At 51.8% G+C, this 21,345-nt stretch overlaps 7 protein-coding genes across 7 annotated transcripts; 3 read left to right on the plus strand and 4 right to left on the minus strand.

Annotated features, from left to right (window-relative positions):
• Positions 1–686: 686 nt before the first annotated feature.
• P153DRAFT_431179 (uncharacterized protein) lies at positions 687–2,045 on the plus strand. The gene is made up of 2 exons (XM_033672880.1): positions 687–1,240; positions 1,292–2,045. The coding sequence occupies exons 1-2, from the start codon at positions 1,088–1,090 to the stop codon at positions 1,769–1,771; spliced, it is 633 nt and encodes a 210-aa protein (XP_033524524.1). The 5' UTR covers positions 687–1,087; the 3' UTR covers positions 1,772–2,045.
• Positions 2,046–4,529: 2,484 nt separating this feature from the next.
• On the plus strand, positions 4,530–6,248 carry P153DRAFT_289931 (MFS general substrate transporter; the record flags this gene model as incomplete). Its single annotated transcript, XM_033663684.1, has 3 exons — positions 4,530–5,061; positions 5,113–5,462; positions 5,514–6,248. 3 exons carry the CDS (start codon positions 4,530–4,532, stop codon positions 6,246–6,248), a joined length of 1,617 nt encoding a protein of 538 aa, XP_033524525.1.
• A 1,629-nt stretch (positions 6,249–7,877) lies between these two features.
• Positions 7,878–9,874, minus strand: P153DRAFT_422846 (uncharacterized protein). The gene is made up of 6 exons (XM_033672393.1): positions 9,738–9,874; positions 9,575–9,673; positions 9,408–9,526; positions 9,123–9,354; positions 8,954–9,054; positions 7,878–8,904 (listed from the first exon to the last, which is right to left on the minus strand). Exons 1-6 carry the CDS (start codon positions 9,787–9,789, stop codon positions 8,191–8,193), a joined length of 1,317 nt encoding a protein of 438 aa, XP_033524526.1. The 5' UTR covers positions 9,790–9,874; the 3' UTR covers positions 7,878–8,190.
• Positions 9,875–10,069: 195 nt separating this feature from the next.
• P153DRAFT_366607 (uncharacterized protein) lies at positions 10,070–13,642 on the minus strand. The gene has a single exon (XM_033668087.1). It carries the CDS (start codon positions 13,592–13,594, stop codon positions 10,310–10,312), a length of 3,285 nt encoding a protein of 1,094 aa, XP_033524527.1. The 5' UTR covers positions 13,595–13,642; the 3' UTR covers positions 10,070–10,309.
• Positions 13,643–13,803: 161 nt separating this feature from the next.
• P153DRAFT_366608 (tubulin-specific chaperone c) lies at positions 13,804–15,511 on the minus strand. Its single transcript, XM_033668088.1, is given in 5 exon segments — positions 13,804–14,194; positions 14,213–14,215; positions 14,245–14,936; positions 14,987–15,144; positions 15,194–15,511. 5 exon segments carry the CDS (start codon positions 15,267–15,269, stop codon positions 13,981–13,983), a joined length of 1,143 nt encoding a protein of 380 aa, XP_033524528.1. The 5' UTR covers positions 15,270–15,511; the 3' UTR covers positions 13,804–13,980.
• Positions 15,512–15,765: 254 nt separating this feature from the next.
• Positions 15,766–16,794, minus strand: P153DRAFT_366609 (uncharacterized protein). The gene is made up of 4 exons (XM_033668089.1): positions 16,584–16,794; positions 16,408–16,527; positions 16,166–16,360; positions 15,766–16,119 (listed from the first exon to the last, which is right to left on the minus strand). The coding sequence occupies exons 1-4, from the start codon at positions 16,759–16,761 to the stop codon at positions 16,034–16,036; spliced, it is 579 nt and encodes a 192-aa protein (XP_033524529.1). The 5' UTR covers positions 16,762–16,794; the 3' UTR covers positions 15,766–16,033.
• Positions 16,795–17,157: 363 nt separating this feature from the next.
• On the plus strand, positions 17,158–21,089 carry P153DRAFT_231537 (ubiquitin C-terminal hydrolase-like protein). The gene is made up of 4 exons (XM_033662689.1): positions 17,158–17,265; positions 17,322–18,841; positions 18,913–19,447; positions 19,494–21,089. Exons 1-4 carry the CDS (start codon positions 17,256–17,258, stop codon positions 21,020–21,022), a joined length of 3,594 nt encoding a protein of 1,197 aa, XP_033524530.1. The 5' UTR covers positions 17,158–17,255; the 3' UTR covers positions 21,023–21,089.
• The last annotated feature ends 256 nt before the right edge of the window (positions 21,090–21,345 follow it).

Genomic DNA, 21,345 nt, shown 5'->3' on the forward strand with positions numbered 1-21,345 from the left:
AGTACGTTTACATACAAACTACGACAGGAGAGACTATTGGTATCCCATAGTGGGGAGTTGGTTGAGTTGTGCACTTGTACAACTTCACCTAAACACAATTTTCTTGCTTTATTCGCGCAGTTGTATGCGGTTATGATATTATATCAGTTCTGTCCCTGGCTTTATGGGGGGGTTGGTGTACAATGAACTAGCAGTATCATGGTAGGTGTAGTACAGTATATATGCCTATTGCCATCAGGAGGTAGCTTGAATGTGCATACTAGTTAGATATAGAAACGTAGAAGAACATTCACTACAGAAGCTCTTCATCAAGGAACGACAAGACGTACCTTAAAATTCTTGTCATAGTAGCAACACCGCGGAACAACCGAACCGAACCGAGGCCGCCTCTCGGTTAGTCGGAATACCCAGAATCAAGGCCCGTTCTTTGCAGCATCACCACAAACCCTAAACTACAAGATTGAAAGTACTTACAAAGACAAACATGCTAGGTAGTAGACGTATACAAACAACACATCAGGCGTAGAAATTCCACAGAGTTTTTACATGTAGTTGTCAAGCTGTTGCAAGACCTCACTGCAGCCTACTTAGTTCCGGGTATTCCGACTAACCAAGAGGCCGCTGCATAGTTCAGCCAGCCACGATATTCTCACAGGCCAATGCGAAGCGCGCAATACAAAGCAGCCTCCTCGCGTACGTCTATTCTCTGTTGTAGTCCCCTTCGTTATGCAGTATAGTCCATTTCTGGTTGCTCCAATATCGATGTTCTTCAGCTGGGCTTCAGCCGCAGTGGGTATTGCGGCTGAATACCGTATGGTCTGGTTTGTACCGGTTTGATCCAGTCCTTGAAGTGGTAAGAGATGGATCGTAGCTGCTTTATTTGGTTAGTTGAGCAGGGGATGTAGAGCGTAGTTTTCTTGTAGTACGTGATCTGGCTGCACACTTCAGAGGGGGTTTCTTCTTTGAGCAGTAGTAATTATCTCTTAGCTGTCATCAAGGAGTATAGGTGAGTTGAATGGTTTAAAGCTTTGCATAGCCTTCTCTTCCTCCGTGCCATCTCTTCAACATATCTTTCTCCATCGCTACCATGGCCCCCGGAAACATCACACAAGCGCTCTATGCTCGCGGCCTACCCCCCGGCGTCAAGCTCGTCGTCACAGACGTTACCTTCACCGTCCCGGGATCAGACTGGTGGCCAGGCTTCCAAGGCCCCCACAAATCTCTCTACAAGAACACATCAGTGCGTCCACGCCCATAATCAGACCCCCACATACTAACCCGCCGGCAACAGGAAGCAGACAAACAATCCATGTTCCCCATGGAAGCCACATCCTACGTCCACAACGGCTACATAGGCAGCGCATACCTCTCCTCACAATCCCTCTTCGACACCGGCCACGGCCCCGAAATCTACATCAAGTACAGCCTCTCGGGCAGCACGACTGTCAACGGCCAGACGGTCGATCTGAGCCATGTGACGGGCCAGATCACAGTCTCAACCACCGACTGGTCGCTTGTTTCGCGCCCGGATTACTGCAATGTGACTTACCAGGTCCAGAACCAGCAAGTGCATAACCTGTCCAACGCGGTGCAGGCCGGTCAGAGCCCCAAGGACGTGAGTTTCGTGTTTGGTGTCAATCCGCTGGAGAAGCAGGTTGGTGTAAATGTGGCGGTGGATGAGGATGTTACTAAGGATCTTATTGATTATGCTTTGAAGGGGATCTTCAAGGCGCATGAGAAGGCTGTTGGGTGGGTTGTTGGCGCTATTTGATTGATGGTTTTGTTGGTGGGTAGGATAGGGAAATATAATTTGGTGGATGTACCTAGCCTTTATGATTGGGTACTTGTCACATTCCTCTTGCTTGCCGTCTGTGCTTCTATCATCAGTGTTGAATTGTGTTCTCTACGTACCACCGGACCATGCGATGAAGGACGGGCACGTGATGATACTTGGCTTAGTTCAGCTAGTTGCTCTGAGCACGCGACCACTTTCCATCGTGTGCCTCGGTGGTAGTTCTGATATATTTGGATAGGTATTGTGTTCCTCTTCTGGGAAGGTCTACCGTAGAAACTTGCGTAACTGCACAATCACTAGCAGAGGCGCAGTGACTGGACCACAGTGGCTTGCGAAGGTGTATGATAAATTAAGGTGTAGATGTCCAAAGTTATTGTAGATGCAACAAGCCTGCAACACTTGGCATGAGCAATCTAACGGCTGGGCAGAGTTTCGGGAGTCCGTCCTCCCGTGGATGTTTCGAATCCAATGATGATAGGCACGGGTCGCTTTCGTCGGAGATCTTCCGTCCGTCAATCCTTGTGATTACTCCTGGGAGATCCTCGGCACGTACATCAGTAATTGCCGGCGGACAAACTGTAAGTCGGCTTTGCCGTTTTACCCCAGAAAACGGCACTCTATAATTGATGCTAGGCGTATGGAGAAAGTAACCAAAACTAACTATCAATGACGTCGTGGAGGATTTGCTACGAAGCGTTCTGGCCTGCATATCAGGATCGTTCGCATTGTCGAGGTGGCGGAGATCTTATGATCTTATCTCTACGATCTAGATCCTTCCCCCACGAACGAGGCTTTGTGTGGTATTATTGACGTAGTTGAACGCAATAACAAAGGTCGTTGTTCTCAAAACCGTTTCGAGATAAGACAACGGCGAGTTCAGGCCGCAACGCGCTTCGCGAGTCAGCATGCGCAAAAGAAAGTTGGGCGATAGTACAAATGCCGTCAGAGCGCCGTCGGAAAGGAGGCTGAGTGATAATTTAGGTGGAAAGTGTATTGGCATTTTTGCTGGGCAAGCCTCAACACCACGCAGATCATCTTTCATCTCGGCCGTCTCTCTTCCGGTATCTTCCATACGCGTCGTGTCGTCTCTCGTACGCCTTCTTCCGTCATTGTTCCCGCTACCAGCTCTTAACAGTCTTCTTGGCGACTGGGACCCTCCATCTTACTGATCGCTGTCTGGTATCATCGGGTGGCCATCGTACACCGAATGTAGGGATACAGTCATGCAAGTGTACGAGTCCATCCGCACCGGAAACGATGTACTCATTACCACCGCATTGCCAACCCGGATGCCATGCGGCTCCGCGCGTTGGCATGTTTCGCTTTTCCGCCACGAAATGACGACCAGCTAAGAAATGGATTCTGACGCATCAGATTGGCGGTGAATCTCAACTACGTCGATCATTAAATTCCGGGCCACACGGGTGAGGCTGTGTCCAAGATAACGAAGCAACGGACCCTCGAGAGTTAGGTCGCAAGCCGATCTTGTTACGACGTCGGGCTTGGCGGCTATGTTGTTGAGCAAGACGACGACTCGAAGGCTCGAAGACTCTGATGACGTAGTAGTTCATTGAGGTAGGCTTGATTGCGCCTCGCACAGCCCGTCAGTACCTCCACGTAATCTTTCCAGAGTTCTTTGCTCGCAGACAGATACTGTCCAAAAGCTCAGCGGTTGTACCAGAGAGGACAAGGCGGTTTGCTCCTGATAGGGAGTGGAGAGGGCCAAGTCAGAATGATACATCATGACTTGCTAGTGGAACCCACATTGTCGATCATGCTTTCCGCCGCGCTTATGCCAAGCAAGCTTCTGCGACGGTCCGCTGCTGATTGAGGCTTTGGGTGTTGCTGGGCGTCATCACACTTGTGAACCAAATTGCCACACCGACGGCCTATCAGCTACTGCGGTCTACACACATGAATGCGTGATGGCAGTGTACATGCACCAATGTACCCCGAAAGTCTCGCCCGCCGTCTACCATGGTTACGCACAATGCTTTGGCAGTGGCGCAACGCCGAGCACCTAATGACGACCACCAGAAATCTCACACAGAATCCCTGATGGCCCACAGTAGGAAGACGTGATATGGAAGTGGGTATCTTCTTATCCACTTCCAAAAGCCCATGGGGTATGCCCAACGCTAACATCCATCCATCAGACGTCTATCCAGATGTGGCCGAGCATCACCCGGTATCTGGCCAGTGCACACTTTCTTCGCTGCATGTGGGAAGGCGAGTTCTGATCGACAGCACCAAAAGAGCGGAGTCACGTACTTTGAATTGGACGGATGCTTTATTTTGGTCTTGGCTTTCCACGGAAGGTCTCCTATCGTCCTTGGAGTGCTTGTGTTTTCGCTCCATCATTGCACGGCCGGGTAGACTAGCACGTCACTATGAATCGGAGCCATTCACACGTCGTCCGTGTTGAGGGTACGCGCAAACTTAGGGGAAGTGGATCTCATACAATCCACCAGTCAGTCAGACATCCTGGCTATACCCCGGACCGAAGGTTTCGAGCCACACGAGTATCATTGTACTTATATTTGATCACCCCGTTCCTCGACCATGCATAAAACGGTATCATTACTATCCATTAAGCACGCCCCCTCCAACACCCACGTGTTGAGCACCCACGAAGGAACTTTCCGGTAGCAACAAGCTCTTTCCCATCTCCTCTGGGCATTCCTTCCTCCTTCGGTATAACCCATCCTATCTAATGGAAGCACCACCCGCCGCCATGATCTCTCCCTCCGAGAAGGACAACAGAAAAGGCAGTCTGTGGACACTGCCATTACAAAACGCTCCCTCAGACACCACGCCATCAATGCGACACCCCTCGGAATCCACCACGGTCCACATTGTAGACGACGAACCGGACTGGCCAAGGACATGGCGAGCATACGCCTGCCTGCTGGGCTGCTTCTTCCTTATGTTCAATTCGTGGGGTCTTGTGAACGCCTACGGCACCTGGTCCTCATACTACGTTGGCAATTCCCTCCGTCATGTCGATCAACTGCAACTTAACCTCATTGGATCTACGCAATGCTTCATTGTACTAGCTCTCAGTAACCCGGTTGGACGCCTGCTTGATGCTGGCTACTTCCGTCAAGTGCTTGGAGTCGGCGCATTCCTCGTACCTTTCGGTCTTTTCATGCTCTCCGTTGTGCATCCAGCCGACGGTACCGACGGCAACTTTGCTCTAATCTGGGTAACACAGGGTCTTATCGTGGGCCTTGGAATGGCACCCTTCTTCGTGTCCAGCTCTCAAAGTAAGCTTCACTCTATCCACACATAAATTTTCCCTTACTGACTTAGTACAGTTGCTTCCACATGGTTTCCCAAGCGAAGAGGCCTCGCTGTAGGGTACGTCGCATGCGGTGCCAGTGTTGCTGGAGTTGTGTACCCCACTATGCTCCGCTATCTGATCGAGGCTCTGGGGTTCAACATCGCAGTGCGTTACGTCGCGACGTTGACTTCCGTAACGTGCATTTACTCGTTTCTGTTTGCCACACCAAACCCAAAGCACCATACTCACAAACCGGAGAGCTGGACAGCCATCCGGACTTGGTTCGATACCGACGCCTTCCGCAACAAGGCTTGGTGGTGGTTTACGGCCGCCGTTGCCTTCATGTTTCTGGGCTTTTACCCTGTTTTCTTCAACCTTGAAGAGGTATGTACCTTGTGGTTCTCCCATCGTGTCTCACATACTAACGTCTTTCAGTGGGCGGCAACACGAGGCTATGGCACTCGCGACGGTTCAGCTGCACCGGTTCACATACAGGAATCCAACGATAAGCCTCTTCAGACGTTCTGGCTGTTGACCATTATGAACGGGTCTTCGACTGTGGGTCGCATGACTCTAGCTCATTTCTCCGACCGCATCGGCCCAATGAACATGCACATTGGCGCTCAGTTCGGTGCTTCACTTCTTACATTGATCCTCTGGACGCTGGCCGGATCTGAGACGGATGCCATTGCCTTTTGTGTGGTGTTCGGTATATTCTCTGGCATGGTCATTGGTCTGCCTCCTGCCTCCATCGCCAACATCCTGAGCCGCACATACACCACCCCGGAAACAGCCCACTATGCAAAGTCAAAGCTCGGACACTGGACCGGAATGATGTACAGCTTCGCCGCCATTCCAGCTCTAGTTGGTCCCGTCATCGCCGGTTTTTTGGTTTCAAAGTACGAGACGTACATCACAGTGCAAATGTGGTCAGGTACCAGTCTGGTGCTCTCGCTAGCCTGCATGCTAGTTTCTAGATGGCATCTTCCATGCAAGGACGGTGACACTGTTCCCCTCAAGCTTGCGCGTACCTTCGACAGGACCGACACACGCGCAAACAGCGTCGGATACCTCGAAGCTCTCTCGCAAGCGCAAACTCGTGTTCCCAGTATGGTTCCTTCCCCGCGTGTATCGTCAGAGAAGGTCGACACGCCGGAGCGAATGGTTTGAGAAGATTTTTTTGTTTGGTCTCCAATTCGACTTAGCAAGGTGTTCAGAGGCGTTAAGATACGAAGGGTTTGTTCTTGGCATGTTTTTCTATGATACCTCCTCCATGCGATAGACGCTAGACTTGTAGAGCTAGACGTGTAGGCGCATGGAGCTCCCCCTTGGGGTTGAGCATCAGTTTACATATACAATCGATTACTTCTTGTTCAATCGCTTCCATACATGGCGTCTTGCCGAAGACTACTCTACACTGCGATCTCTCTGACGGGTCTTGTAATCAGACAGCTTCTTATAATATCCTTAGATTCATTCGGTTGAGCCTATCGACCAGTGCTGATCACGTACCACTAACGCTCTTGACAGGCACAGCACAACCAGTATCTCACGACTCGATTACGCGATGAATGGCCCCAGACCCGGCCCAACGCGCGGCTCTGTTCAACGCGCGGTCGCGACCTAACGGTGTTCTGGAAGACTTAGTCCGACAATGGCCTCATTCTTGCTCGAGACGACTGGTAACGGTTCCCTAACCCTATACTCCTCACTGGCTGAACCACATCCACTCCCCTCAACGACCACAAAAAGCTCAACCACAGGATCTGCACATTTCGCACTCTCTTCACGAGCAAATGGTATCCACTCCACTCCTCTCCTCTCCAGATATACTCCCATTCGCCCCGCCCCTCATATTGAGTGCCTCGGACCGCCACCTCCACAAAGCCCTTCGACACGGCAGTGGCGGCGGGGTAGCGTACCCCGTATCTACGAGCGATGGCGCGATGTCTAGCCGCGAATGGTACCCCTTGATCCACCATCCGCTTCAATCAGGAGAGCGGAAGAGCAAGGCAAATCTGCGGGCGGAGTCGGAGAGGAGACCTAACACGCCTTGCCAGCCAGACTGAGACTAAGATGATTCGAAAATCATGCGTTGGAGGTGAGGTATCTGGGTGGAGATGGGGTACCGGAACAGCAGTAAAGTCCGGTGGGTTGCTCGCACCATCAGCACGGCTCTACCAGATTCTCAAGGGGTCTAGAAACCTCGTACTACACTATCCACTATCGATTCTCATGTTCGTTTCCATATTTCCATTCACATCCACATCCCTTCCATACCCCCAAAAGCCAAGCCAAGCCACACTCCCCATCCATCCACGACTCATTCCCTCCCCGCCCAGCGCCCTACCACGACAAGACACACCCTCCCACCCGCCACAGAAACCACCCGTCGTACCCGCCGATCCCGCGCTACGCCCTCGCCCGCCGAACGCGATGTTACGCCAGGGCGAAAGTGGCGCGCGGGAGCCAAGGCCCCGCCGTTCTTGTCGCGGGCGTGCGTATGCAGTGGCGGTTACGCCAAGGTCTTGGTGTGGGAGTTTGTGTTTGTGTGGCTGTAGTGCGTTGTGCTGCGGAGTGGGGCTGTTGCTGGGGGTTGGGGAGTGGGCTTGTACGCATACACGGTGCCTAATCTGTGTGTGGAAGGGAGGGGGAGGAGGGGAGGATGTGGGTAGATGGTGATAGAGTTGGTCTTGGCTTGAGGTGCTTTGATTGTGGTTAAGTTGCTAGGTTCTACGTGCTGTGTGTCAATGTGCACGCTGCTTGTTAGTGGTGGGTTGCGTTGCAAGGAAAACAAGTATATCGAAGGATGTATCTTGGTTGATTAAGTGCTCTGTTTACTGTCGTCATATAGGACTAGAAAGGTGATGGGGATTGAACAAATGAAGCGCTAGTAAACAATGCAGGCGATAGAAATAAAAAAGCAGAACAGAACGCTACACATCCAAAGCGCCACCCATGCAAGTTTGTGTTCAAAGTCAAGAAAATCGCTAGCATTGCATGGAAAATCGCACAGAAACTTCAAAACAGATAAGATACAACAACGACGTAATGGTCATGGAGACACCCACACAATAGAGATTTACCATGCCCCCTACTGATGACGACTGTGTCACTGCACCATCTTTCCGATACTTGGCGTTTGAACACCGGGCTTCTCAGTGTGCGTGGCAATCTCGAAAACGCTGTTTGAACTCTCTCCGCCACCTTGTACATTCATGCCCAGGGCACGGCGCGCCAGCTCCTTTTGGCCGTTGACCATATGTTCAGTTGGAGAATGTGGACCATCGTAACCATCGTTCGCTTCAGTTACCGGCGGCTGTAACCATCGCACGCTTGTGCAACGTTTGACGAGTCGCTGGGTGGTTTCGTCGACGGGCGCAAAGTGCGTACCGCTCGATCCGAGGAGGTGGAGGAGTCTCAAAAGATCCTCGCGCTTGTAGTACGGTGGCTTGCTGATTTGACTGTTCGTCAAGATTGGGTGTAGAACACGAAGATATGTATGCCGTAAAGCGTTCGCAGCGGGAGAGTCGTGGGGAAGGTCAATCAGGTTACGAAGAATGACATCAACAAGGACATGCAGATCGTTTGTGTAGAAGTACTCTGCAGTCGAACGGTTTCCGAAGATAAGATAGAGAACTTTCAGAATCAACAATTGGAGGGAAGTTTCGGACTCTCGGTTGAGAAGAAGGATCAGGTTGCACCCGAAGGTCTTGTAAGTCATGCCATGACTCGAAAGAGCCTTGATGATGCGGTTCGTTACTCCGGGTCGTCCGTTTTGGTGATAGGTAGTGGAAGCTACAAGATATTGCTCGTTCAGAACCAGCTATTGGTTGGTTAGTTATAGATTGCAGGACACGCATCGTTGTACTGACCAGAACGCGTATTACCGGGTAATGGTAAGGATCCTCGGAGTCGTCAGAAGCACCTTCTATAATTTGCAGAAGGTACAGGACGAAAGCATCATTGACGGCCACTGGAATGTATCAGCACTCGTCGACATGCTGATGAGCAATACAAAATAGCGGTAGGTCTCCAACATACAGAAGTCTTCCCGGCCGAGCCGCTGTATCCGCGAGGATTCATATAAGAGCTCCAGCAGCAATTGATGCAACCTCAAATCCTCTTGCACGGTGTCCATCTGCACCAACTCGACGAGTCGGGGAAAGGTGCCTTCTGCGTGCATCATCTCGAAGATTGTCGCATCCTCTCTACTGTTGCGACCATCGTACAGGAGAAATGCAGTGACCATGTGAAGCGTGGGGTTGTCCTCTTCCTAACGTCCAATCAGCCTTGCCCGTTGTTGTCTCGATATGTCCTTCCACGTACTTGCAGCAGACAATATATTATCTGTCGCCGAACATACTCCTTATTCGTAAGGAAGAGGTCACCCTCCAGCAAGCGGAAGACGCATTTCGCAACGCTGTAGTCGGTCTGGAGATACTCGGCTGCTCGAGGTCAACGTGGATCAGCGCAGGCGGCAAAGGGAGCAATACCCTGGTAGTTTGTGGTGACATTGAGGAAGGAGCGTAGGGAATTATCGATTATCTCGTGATCCTGTTCCTGACAGCGCGTCGACACGATATCATCGAGCTCTGCTGGGAGGTTAGCACGAGGAACGCTCTTTGGTGGGGTTACAAAACACAGGCGCGCTCTCACCATCCCAGAACTGCTGCTCATTCTCGAGGTTGTACGACACCTCAAATGCCATGCTGGTGTCGCGAATCGTATACCAGAATCATCCTCCCTGGCGACGTTGGCTGCGAAACGCTGTTGGAGGCGGCGCAACTTGGTCGTTTGTGTTTGGTTGTTCTCATCAACAATCCGATTGGCGCAGCCGACATTTGGCCGGGGCACGCGTCACAGCTCCGCTCCTTCCAGGACTGTGGCGTTGTCTAGCGTATGAGACAGCTGTATTCACTGATTGAAGGATCTAAGACACGATGATTGCAAACATGAGTGTATCACATATCACAATCCTCATACATAGATTTGATATCAAGAGTCGTCAAATTCGTATTGAATAACGTAAACGGATGAACAGACCGAGGTATCCAGCATTAAAGCAGAAAAAGCGACATGACAGTACGATGTGATATCCAACGCCAAAGGAAAAACACCTAGACCCAAGGCGAGAGTATGTCTCTCCCAACCAACACCAAAACACCAAACCGAAAACCTTGATGGAACTTCAATCTGCGATCTCCACCAGAACGATGGTCCTCACAAGATTACCACCCGCCCCACCTCCGCCTCACCTTCTCCTTTCCTCCAACCCGTCCAGCGGTAGCCCTCCTCGCCCATCGTCTGATCGCCCAACCCCTGGCAAGTGCCTGGAAAGCCATCACATCGCTTTCCAACTGGAGTCTCCTCTGTTCCAGAACGCCCCTCCAGCGTCGCTGCATGATGGTAGCGGCTTGCACCAAGCGCTCCCTCTTCTGTGCAACAGCGGCACACTCATGCGCAATCCTCATGAGAGCAACGCGTTGTCCAATCTCGCGGCGAGCAAGACGACGGCGGTACGCGAGTTGAATGATCGATGCGGCGCGGTGTTTGAGAGAGAGTGGCAGAAGGCGAGAGGCCAGGAATGAGAGAGTCAGAAGTGTAAAGTCTTTCGATGGGATAGAACGTCCGGAGGCGTGTTGCGGCATGAAAAGCGAGATGAAGGATGTGGAGCAGCCAACTGCTTTCAACTTTGCTACCAGCCCCATCTTGCCAGTCTCCATAGTCGTGGTGAGTGTCGATGGGAGGTAGGTATCTACAATCACTTCAAGTACCTTCGGGTCCGCAAAACTAGTCGTCAGGTTTGTGACGCGGAGGCCATGGAGGCGAGCGATAGATCGGGACCACGAAAGTAAGAGGCGCTTATGATATTCCAACCCCTCTCCAAGTTCGGTAGTCGCATCATCGTCTTCCGAATCCAGGTCTCGCTCTTGGTAGTTGTCGCAGCGGGTATACCACGTCTCACGGAAGCGCTCCGTCTCTTTCACAATCTGCGGCCAGTCCACAAGACTTGCAAGCCCGCACTTTCCAACGAGCGACCACAGAAGTGCCAGGGTCTTTTCGCGATGTCCGTCAATGATATCCTCGGCTCTAACGCCACCGACTGCCTGAATTGGAATACCCTTGACACCGGAAAGTGCCGAGAGCGCGATCTGAGCATTGTAAAGCTTTTGCGGGCGTCCGATAGCTGGAAACTTGAGATGTTGCGACAGCACCCAGCTGTCCTTTTGCGAGAAGTCGAAAGAGCTGGTCAAAAGTTCGCCGGAAGGCATGGTAACCGTGACTGTGTCTTCCTGTTGCGCAACCAGTGTTGATGGAGAGTAGAGCATGAGCTCAACAAGCCGAGTCAAAATGATGCCGTCGCGGAGTTCGATCGCAATATTGTCGATACTGTATGTGTACTCCTGGAGTGGGTACTGCATATGCCCGACCTTGAAATTCAGATGGTTGAGCGGCCGGGTGATATCGCCAAGCGAGGGAAGTATCAAGGTCGACAGCTGGTGTAGGATCTCAACAGATGTTTTGTGCGGCGATGTTGTCTGGAAGAGACAGCCAGGAACGACGTTGGTTATCTTGGCCTTGTCGAGAAGCAATACAAGCATCAAGCTTCGTATGGCAGTCCGCCTCCATGACCAGCCTGGAGACCCGAAATCATTGTCACCGCGAGCGATGCTGGCGATGCTACCAGTTCCAGATTTGACACGAACGGCATCCTCGTTCTTGATGAGGAAAGCATCCAGAAAGTTCTCGATTGCTCGTCGCTCTGCGCGATACATGCGGGAACCATCGTCGGAGCATACAGAGCCAGTCGATAGCCGGCATGGAGTTGTGATCTGACGCCCAACAATGGCCTCAGCTGCTGCTCGGAGCGCTTTCAGATCGTATGACTTTGTCCATAGATTCAAAAACTTCTTGCGCAGACCAACATCATCCTTCAATCGTAGCGTTTGGGCCAGGAGATCCTTGGGTATACTCAGCGCGCCAAACTGCAGCGATGCTTGCAAGCGCTTGTGCAATGATGGCATCGACGGCTCGTGATATAGCTCCAGCATCTTCCTTCTTAGTTCCTTGGGGCTCTGCTCGGTGTTTTGATCCTGATCCGAGGTTTCGAATATTGAGTTCAAGAGTTGGGTAATGGCAATTTCCTGATACGTGAGCCAATTATCCTCGTATAGCTCTGGTCGGGTCAGATCCTCCTTCAGAACCGGGTACTTCTCTTGCGGTGCTGTCGGCTTGCCAACGATATGCATCATGGTGATGGTGGGCGATCCTTGCTCTACCTTGCGGCGGCGTATAGCAGCAGGCGGAGATCTTTCAGTACGGAAAGGCGAGGAGGACGATAGCGGCGCACGAGCCGGCCTTGAGGTCCTAGGCTTGGTGGTCTTGACTGTTGCTCTTGAAGAGGTTCTGCTGCTTGCTGTGGGGGCGGTTCCGTCTGCCCTAGCCTTGATAGATTTTGCCGGCATACCTTCGCAACTGGCCTGGGGTCGTAATCGTTTCTGGCTGCCTTCCAACTTTGTCTTTGCCTGGAGTATAGCATCAGACCCCTTTGACGGGTTGGAGTGAGCTTTGGGCGCCTTCGTTGCAGGTTTCTTCGTCTCTGGCTTGGTAAAGTTGATCTCGATATGTGTGGTGACTCCTTTTCGCTCTATGAACTCCGCGCCTGGCGGCAGGTTTTCCTTTCCACCACCCGACCCCGCCACGTCGCTCGAGAAAGAGACACTCTGGACCGAGCGCGAGCTGGAACTCAAAGGACCACGCCTGGGTGGCACGGCCAGCGGGTTCTTGGGAATATTATCTTCTTTCTTCAGCGCGGATACAAGGCTGTCATCTTCCTCCGATAATGTCACTAGGTCGAATCCCATGTCAGGTGACTTCTCCCCTGAGCCTTGCGCCGGATTTAGAGACTGTCCAGGATGAATTGTCATGAACGTGGTATCGTCTGATGGAACATAGATAGTCCTTCGACGCGGATCCTTTTTTGGGCCTTGCTTCCTAAGCTCTTTCTTCTCCAGCAAGTCCTCCTGGAGCTGTAGAGTCGCGTTGACATCTCCTGTCTGTCTTTCCATAAGCATCTGCGAGACGCGTCTCCGTTGTGGCTTGAGACTTTGCGGCTCTTGACCAGGCGCCACAGCCTTGTGGATCTTCTGCGCCGGATGCGCGAGTATCGTGCTCTTCTTTACTCTTGCGCCTTCTGGCATTACAGATGCGCGGCTTCTGCTTTTCGTCTCAACAGCTGCCTGCTGTTCTTCCTCGTGCGCGACATCCTCGAAAATGTCCAGCGACGGGTTGAACGCGGACTTGCGCATGGCGCGCATCGGTCTTCGTGGCTTAGCCTTGTGTAGTGTTGCTTGTGGTTGCAGCTCTGTTGTGTATTCAATATTCGCGGTTGTGTCGTCTGGTGCATAGCTAGGCGCGTAAACAGACGTCGGGTGCCCATAGTCGTTATAACGATTGCTCGAGAATGATGGATTCGGCGCAGGGCACGGCGTACCCGCTGTATATGGGTACATTGTGATGGTTGCGTATTGTCGATGTGTGGAGCGCGTAGGGTTGTGGGGTCTCGCGTCCAAAGGAGAAGAGTTCGTTGTGTTGGCGCTTGCCCAAAATAAACGCTGTCCGTGCCCAAACTGTTTTTGGTTTCCGGAGCAACTCAGCGAACATGCATGTTTTGACGTCAGCATGCTTCGACATAACCGGATTTACAACATAAGATGATTGGTGCTCTATCAGTCGAGTTTGCCCTATGGGAAAGCATGACATGGGACTTGGTAATGATTTAATAGTTCGTGAGAATAAGCAGCACGTACGAACTCAGAATGCATCCCATGCAGCGTTGGAGGTAGATGCACTTTTATTCCATACTCGTGAAATCCTTCATATCGTCTCGGATCTTTGTTCAATGCCGCACATTCACGATCTTTAGCACATCATCCAAGCTCAATTGTTGTTGGTCCGATCCTACGTCCTCCCACACTTCGTTCTTGGTCCACTTAGATTCAGTCAGGAGAGTGAAATGTGGACTCGGTTCCGATTTCAGCCATCCAAAGTCGTCGATTTGATCCCACTGATTGGAAATTTTTGAGATCTCCGGCATTGTCTGTACATACCCATCAGCGAGAATCTTGGTAGTAACACTTCTCCACGCAGCTTTCCACATACATATATCTCCGGCAACGGCGCAAACCTGATATCTTCACAGTCTTCGATAATAGGCCGACTGGAACAGTGCAGATACACAACCACGTTCTTTGAAGCATGCATACGAAATTGGCGACATGCAGTCACTATGATACTATCCTGTATACCTGTGATATGCGCCGGACCAGATCGGCCGCATATGATTAGGGAATCTTTGATGTTCTTGAGATACAGAGAGGCGAAAGGTGATCCATTCTTAGTTGTGGCCGAGAAGTCGACGGTGCAGTGTTGCAGGTTCGATATGGTACCTGAGCTTGTTGCGTGGGAGGCTGATATAGGGAGCGCGATGTGTAGGTCTTTGTGGTTTGATATGGTGACTTTGGTAGCGGATGAGAAGGATGGTCTCCGGATTCCAGACCCTCCTGCTAGATCCGATATGCCGTCATCTTCTATACGACTTGGATCGGCCTCTTCTATACGACTTGGATCGGCCTCTTCTTGAACCTTCTCCTTTGACAGCGGTCGACCAGGCGATGAGGGTAGAATCGATTTTTCTTGATCCGAGGGATTGGTTGTCAATACAGACGTGTCAGAATCCGTAGTATTGGGCGCAGGTTTTGCGGGCGCGCTCTTGCGCGACTTGAATGCGAACTTCTTGGGTGGATTGAACGAGTTGCGTATTGTCTGAAGCTTCTCAGAGAGTCCTTTGACCGTCTGTAGAGATCAGTTTCCAAGCTACGTTTGGAATTCAGGAACAGCAGTACCTGGCTGTATGTCCGTTGGTCGTATGCGGGAATGTAGCTTGAAGCATCTTTGACTTCATGGGAAAGACGGTCTATGCCCGCGAGACACTGGTCTATGGCATTGCTGCGCTCATCCCCGGAAGGGGTCTGGTTCAAGCGCTCCATCTGCTCCTGCAGAGCTGTTTGTATGAGATAGAGTTCAGATATGATCGGGACTGGCATATTCACCTGTGACCCCAACCTGAAAGTCGCGAAAGAAACACTCTTTCAGCCCGGCCTCTGCCTGCGGTTGCGTTGCTGCCATGATGCTCTTGGGTGGAAACTACAATCTATGTTGAATTGACAGATAAACAGGCGAGATGTCAAAGATGCTTTGCAGCCTTCACACGGCTTGGTGGACAATTGAAGTCAGAAAGACAGTTGTAGGTTTGGGGATGGTGATGGTGGGGTGAAAGAACAAAACGCGTCCATGGCCGACGAGCCCATCGCGCAAAACAACGTATAAGGCAAATTTCTAGAGATTCATGTTAATATGGTCTAGGTGGGTGAAGTCACGCGTCATGTATCGTATCGTATTCGACACAAAGCTTCAAGGTGCTGAGGTTGAGGGGTAATCACATACCCCGCATTTGATTGATAGGTACTACAGCTCCAGTTCCACGATGCAGTACATATACACACGAGAGAGTAGGTGTGAAATGCAGATCTACAGACGTGTCTAACATTTCTGCAGGTTCTGTGTATACCATACGTTGTGGACTTTATCAATACCATTGAGAAGGTATACCTCTACAAACGCATTGAACGATGAACCAAGGTTTCAGATTACTGTATGAGAAGGGGAATTGTCACGTCGCGAAAAAGATAAACCTGACCTCCTTACCCTCCACATGCATTGGAAGTCCTTTGTGAAGCTCAAGGCTTTGTTCGTGTCGAGCAAGGGAGAAAGTAGCAATTTCGATGCAGAATAATCAAGGTAGTATTTACATAGGGCTGCAAAGCCCCAGGTTTCCAGGATCGCTATCTGGTATTGTTGTGAACTCCAAGGAAAGAGTGTGGTGTCGAGCTTTACTCCTGCGCTGCCTTCACATCGATTCCATACTTCTCCAGCAGCCTTTGTCGCCTCCTCTCGTCGTAGCCGGGAGCATAGATACCTGTCATGTTCAACTTGAGATTTCCCTGTATGAGTGATGTGCTTACCTCGGCCTTCGCCCAGCTGCTCGATGGTCTCCGATAGTGGTCGCCGGTATACCTTCCTCAACGCTTCCTTTCGCGCAACCTCGTCTTCGTCTGTCTCGAGAGACCCAGGACCCCTAAAGCCATTTGTATATCTGTACGCGGACATAACGGTGGAGAAGGCCACTCCAGCGCCGAGCATGAAAGGAAGACTCCGCCCTGTGCACGATTAGCTCTGTCTTAGGCCAATGCTTCTGCACACATACTAGCAACGCCAACAGCGGAGCCTGCCGCAAAACCGGCAATCGCTTCGCTGTAGACGTCGTCCTTGTGTCGCAGGTTGCTGGTCACGTCCTTGGTGAACTGGTAGGCGGCTCCCACACCGGCTGCAGCCAATTAGCTCCATACAGCTCCAACCAAGGTCGACTGGATGGCTACGGACCATAGAGGGCGATTATCCCTCCCGAGCGAGTGATGATGCCCATAGCGCCGACATTCTGCTTGCGGAGGGTGTTCTGTACGCCGGCAATGACGGCGCCAACAGCGGTGAGCTGCAAAACTGTGCTTCCTGTGTTCGCGAGAGCGTCCTGCGGGTGGTAGGTGGCGTGTTCGTCGGCCATGGCGAGCAGAGTGGGCGTCGGTATCGTCTTGAGCGCTCCCGTCGAGATGTCGTGAGGGTTCGAGAGATGGGCTTGGCGGAGGTGACACCACACTAAGGCCAAAGGGTGCTAGCACTCGCGGCTCTGGCATCATCGCCCTGAGGTCACACTGCGTCTCCAAGTGTCGCATTGAATGCCTCAAGCTTCGTGTTCTGAAATTTCCAATATCAGTCTCCATGTGACAAGCTGATTGCTCTCGCTTGCAGCCCGTCTTTGGTACACGCTTGCCTGTGATTGTGTGGCGGCTGTTAGCAGACATACTGCACGTCGCAACCTGGTTGCCGCCTACAGATAGCTTCTCTCTGTCTAGACGCCCTCAGTCGCACCTGCTCACTGTTTACTTGACTCTTCTGCATGCTGTGCGCTGTGCGCCATCCGTAACCTACGCGACTCTCTGCTTCTCCACCATAGCACCACTCATACTATTACTCTCCCCACCACCATATTTAGCAGTCATGGCGCCTGGTACAGTCTCCGCAAGCTTGGTTGCCAGCACATGCTGACCATTGCTGTCTCTACAGGCAAGACAGCCCCACGGCTACTTCAGGACCTCCTCACATATGACGCGCGATTCGAAGAGCGAGCAGGCCGCAACCTGCTGACGAGCGCGCCGCCACAGCACGACCCCAATCGACCGGCCCAGCCTGCGGTGCCCCAAAGGAACTGTCGTCACGGCCTCCTCAACAAGATTGAGCAGTGCCAGCTGCCACGCGCCGGCGAAGACCCAGACCAAACCACCGTCTACAAAGTAGCCTCCTACTGCTCGTCATGTCGCTGGCACATCGACGTGGTCGTAGACTTCAGTAGCGTCGATGGCTCCAAGACAAGACCGTGCAAGACGGGTGATCACGAATACCCAATACACCACTTCTTGCTCGAAGAAGAAGATGTCTCGCATGCGACGAACGGTTCGGGGCTCCAACAAGGCTCGCAGATGTTCAAATTCCGCTGCTCGGCGCCAGAGTGCCCAGTCAATGTGCAGATCAAGATGAAGCCGCCTCGTCTTTCCGATTCAGACGTAGAGCTCCTGACCAACCAGGCCCAACTCAGGAGAAGGCTGGAGGTTGCACAACAGATGTCTGCCGATCGTACCGACATGAAAATGGCCCGCCGAGTCGACGCTCCCGACTTCCTCAACACATACTTGGGGGATTCCTTGAACCCTGTCAGGGGCAAGTCACGCATTCCGCTGTTGAACCGCAAGTTCCTCACGGCGTTTGGTAGGGATTGCGATGCTATACTCAAGAGACTTGGATTCACTCAGGGTCGCGAAGATGGCGATGGCGAGGACAAGGTAGAAGTCTGGTACCTGCCCAAGCCTGAAGAGCCCAATAATCCTCTGGAATCGACGTTGCGTAATACCATTGAAGATGCTCGGTACGAGTTGGGCACTATCATAACAAACATCCCAGAGGTAGATCGTGTCGACACCAAGTACCAACCTACATATCCTACACCTTCGCGAGGCGACATCGAGAGGGCGCTAGCATGCCATGATTATGACAAGGTGAAAGGTCGCATCGAGACGCGAAGTACAAACCGAGAGGAAGACCATCCTTACTACGCAAGTCTCGGCGCGGTGGGCGACTTCTCAGATCCTCTGATCTTGTTTGCGTACAGCCGACAAAGTGCAACAGACCTCTCCAACATCTCATACTACTATGAATGCATTCAAGATCTTGCTATGGGCCGTGATAGCGACTTCTTACAAACACAAGTAGCTATACTTGCCTCAGAGGGTCTCGTCAGCAGACGCGAAGCCTATGCTGCCTATCGCTACTTTGGTATCGAGCCCGCTCATGCGAACGCGATCAACGACGACCATATCATAGGTGTCTTCAAGTCTCGTCTTTCTGACATCAGTCCATCACTGGTCGAAGAAGCACGAAAACAGCTTCGGATCATTGGCGATGTGCGCGATAGCGCACTGATCCGAGCCGAAGCCGCAGACTCACTTGAAACTTACGAGCAGGCACTATCCTGGCTGAACTTAGATCCTGGTCAACCTGATGACTTTGTTGAGGCTCTGTACACTATCAAGGTATGTTCTATCCGGGCACCTAAGCGTTATTGTCTGTAGCCATATCTGACGTGGATACTGACTTTTACCAGCTGCAAGATAGCCCCGGATGCGAAGAGACTGCTCGGAAGGCAGTATCCATCATAGCGGAGAAGCGCAACAGCCAGCGACTACGTCACTATCTAAAGTATGGTACCATGGTCGAACCAGAAATGGATTTGGGAGAAGCGTATGCCTTATTTCAGTTCAACGACAGGACCTCCGGCGTTAGTCTCGATGTCATGAATACTGCAATCACCTACGCTGCTCCAGGCGACGTCGAAAAGCTTAGGAAAGCTTACGCGCTGATCGAAAACGATCAAGCCCAAAACTTCGGCAACAAGTCCAACCAGCCAAATGCGAGAGTGAATGATTACCCTCTGGATACTTGGCCTGTAGGCTGCCGCAATATTGGCAATACCTGCTATCTGAACAGCGTTCTTCAGTTTCTGTTCACCATCAAGCCTCTGCGAGAGCTCATTTTGGACTGCGACAACCACATGCAAGACCCTTCACCAGAGGCACTGCAAGGTAAAATAGTGGGGCGCGTCGCTGTCACTGCGCATAGGGTGGATATTGCTCAGAAATGTAGGTTCGACAATCATCTCTTTCGTAACACTGCTAACCTATCTAGTCGTGCGTGAATTGCGTACGTTCTTCGAGCATATGATCACTGCGCCTACCGATACTGTACAGCCCGCAATTGATCTCGCAGCTTTGGCGCTTTGCCGGACCGACAGTCCAGAAACTTCCCAGAAGGCTCCAGAAGCTGAAGGCAACGTTGCTGGTCTTGGTTCCATCGATGGCATGGCAGTCGTTGGTCCTACACTTCCTCCAAGTGGCAACGAGAACCCACCTACTATTACTCCTGCCGATTCAGTCATGGGCGATGACAACGATGAAACTGCGAAAAGCGATACGTCTACAAAACCCATGGATTTGGCGGCAGATGGAACAAGCGATAAACCTATACCACCATCACGTCCACCTCCAATCCCGCCACGTCCTGTTGCTCAGACTAAAACCAAACTTGGCAACATCGAAGAAAGCGCGCGACAACAAGACGCTGCGGAAGTCATGACCAACATCCTTGATCTGCTGTCATGTGCTTTCAAAGGCGAAGGCGTTCTGCGCGATGGCGAACAGGACGATTTGATGAAAAAGTTGTTCTTCAGTGACGTGACCGTTGTCCGAAACACCCCAGAAGGAGTGCTAAACTTAAGCGAGCTCCGAGACCACTTCTTGGTCTCTCCAGGAGGGCGACAACGTAGTATATACGCTGCCTTGGATGATGATTTCGGGCTTGGTGACCTCGAGAATGGTATAACCAAATTTGAGTACATTGCCAAGGCTGCGCCAATCCAGATCATCAATCTTCGTCGCATACAATATGATCGAAAACAAGGTCAGGTGTATGACCGTGTGCAGATTGATTTGGAAACAACATTGCATCTGGACCGGTACCTCGGGGAAACGAAATCGTTGGCTGAGTCGCAGCTTTTGGAGCTCCGCCGTGCCCAGTGGAAGAAACAAAAAGAGCTTCGTGTGCTCGGTGAACAACAAAAGGAATTCCAGACAACTGAGATCCAAGGAGTCGATCTTGCAAGTGCTGTTGAGGAAACTGGCTCCTTTCTTGCTGATCTTGCGAAGGAGGCTGGGAACGCAGGAGAACGTCTTTTACCCACACCACCGCCTGAACTTTCCGATGTGCTCCACGAAAAAGCCAAGTCTCTTCGAAAAGAGTTGGAAGAGATCAGTGCGGCAATGGCCGGCTTGGAGTCTGAAATCGACACTATATTCAAGGACTGCAACGACCACCCCTACCGCTTGCACGCCGTCTTCACACATCGTGGGCCCCCTAACGGTGGGCACTACTGGATATACATCTATGACTTCCAAAGTAACATGTGGCGCAAATACAACGACTCAAGTGTCGATGCGGTCGACGAGCAAGAAATCTTCACACAAGAGCAGACCAATCCGCCACCGTGCAGTACCGGTGTCGTTTACATTCGCGAAGACCTGGTCGATATGCTCACCCAGGCCGTGAAGAGAGAACCAGCCAACGACGTCGAGATGCAGGACGCCGATGACGATCGCCCACCACTGATGGAGCCGACTGTCACCAACATCCCGGTCTTGGATGGCGTGGACGTGGAGTAAGCTCGCTTTTGCGGGCCTTCTCATGACCTCCCTCTTCTCAATTCCGATTCTAACGTGGACGTGTTGCAGGGAGTTTCCCATGAGAAACAACCCGGTCTCCATTACGCGTTGGCGAAGAACGGAAAACTACATTTCTATGGTGAATAGGAAAAGGCGTGGTGGGCGTTTGGCGTCTCCGCATAAGAGAGCTCAGACACAAGCTTTGTTGGGAGGGGTCGATGAGATGCAGGACCAGCCTGTGCCGCAAGATGAGGACAATTTTCGGATCCCTTGGGACCTCGACGTGGACGAGGAGCCTGTGCAGGAGATTCGACTGGATGTAC

Source organism: Dothidotthia symphoricarpi, assembly GCF_010015815.1.
Source record: "Dothidotthia symphoricarpi CBS 119687 unplaced genomic scaffold P153scaffold_9, whole genome shotgun sequence".
NCBI lineage: Eukaryota > Fungi > Ascomycota > Dothideomycetes > Pleosporales > Dothidotthiaceae > Dothidotthia > Dothidotthia symphoricarpi.

Bases quoted from the DNA above. Each gene is read 5' to 3' on its own strand.
- P153DRAFT_431179 (XM_033672880.1), top strand. From the start codon at position 1,088: ATGGCCCCCGGAAACATCACACAAGCGCTCTATGCTCGCGGCCTACCC. The intron at 1,241-1,291 runs GTGCGTCCACGC...CGCCGGCAACAG, and splicing joins CTCTCTACAAGAACACATCA to GAAGCAGACAAACAATCCAT.
- P153DRAFT_422846 (XM_033672393.1), bottom strand. From the start codon at position 9,789: ATGGCATTTGAGGTGTCGTACAACCTCGAGAATGAGCAGCAGTTCTGG. The intron at 9,527-9,574 runs GTATTGCTCCCT...GACCTCGAGCAG, and splicing joins TGTCACCACAAACTACCAGG to CCGAGTATCTCCAGACCGAC. The intron at 8,905-8,953 runs GTCAGTACAACG...ACCAACCAATAG, and splicing joins ACCCGGTAATACGCGTTCTG to CTGGTTCTGAACGAGCAATA.
- P153DRAFT_366607 (XM_033668087.1), bottom strand. From the start codon at position 13,594: ATGTACCCATATACAGCGGGTACGCCGTGCCCTGCGCCGAATCCATCA.
- P153DRAFT_366608 (XM_033668088.1), bottom strand. From the start codon at position 15,269: ATGGCAGCAACGCAACCGCAGGCAGAGGCCGGGCTGAAAGAGTGTTTC. The intron at 15,145-15,193 runs GTGAATATGCCA...TCATACAAACAG, and splicing joins CTTTCAGGTTGGGGTCACAG to CTCTGCAGGAGCAGATGGAG. The intron at 14,937-14,986 runs GTACTGCTGTTC...TGATCTCTACAG, and splicing joins ACCAACGGACATACAGCCAG to ACGGTCAAAGGACTCTCTGA.
- P153DRAFT_366609 (XM_033668089.1), bottom strand. From the start codon at position 16,761: ATGGCCGACGAACACGCCACCTACCACCCGCAGGACGCTCTCGCGAAC. The intron at 16,528-16,583 runs GTCCGTAGCCAT...AATTGGCTGCAG, and splicing joins AGGGATAATCGCCCTCTATG to CCGGTGTGGGAGCCGCCTAC. The intron at 16,361-16,407 runs GTATGTGTGCAG...AATCGTGCACAG, and splicing joins CTCCGCTGTTGGCGTTGCTA to GGCGGAGTCTTCCTTTCATG.
- P153DRAFT_231537 (XM_033662689.1), top strand. The intron at 18,842-18,912 runs GTATGTTCTATC...GACTTTTACCAG, and splicing joins AGGCTCTGTACACTATCAAG to CTGCAAGATAGCCCCGGATG. The intron at 19,448-19,493 runs GTAGGTTCGACA...TAACCTATCTAG, and splicing joins GGTGGATATTGCTCAGAAAT to TCGTGCGTGAATTGCGTACG.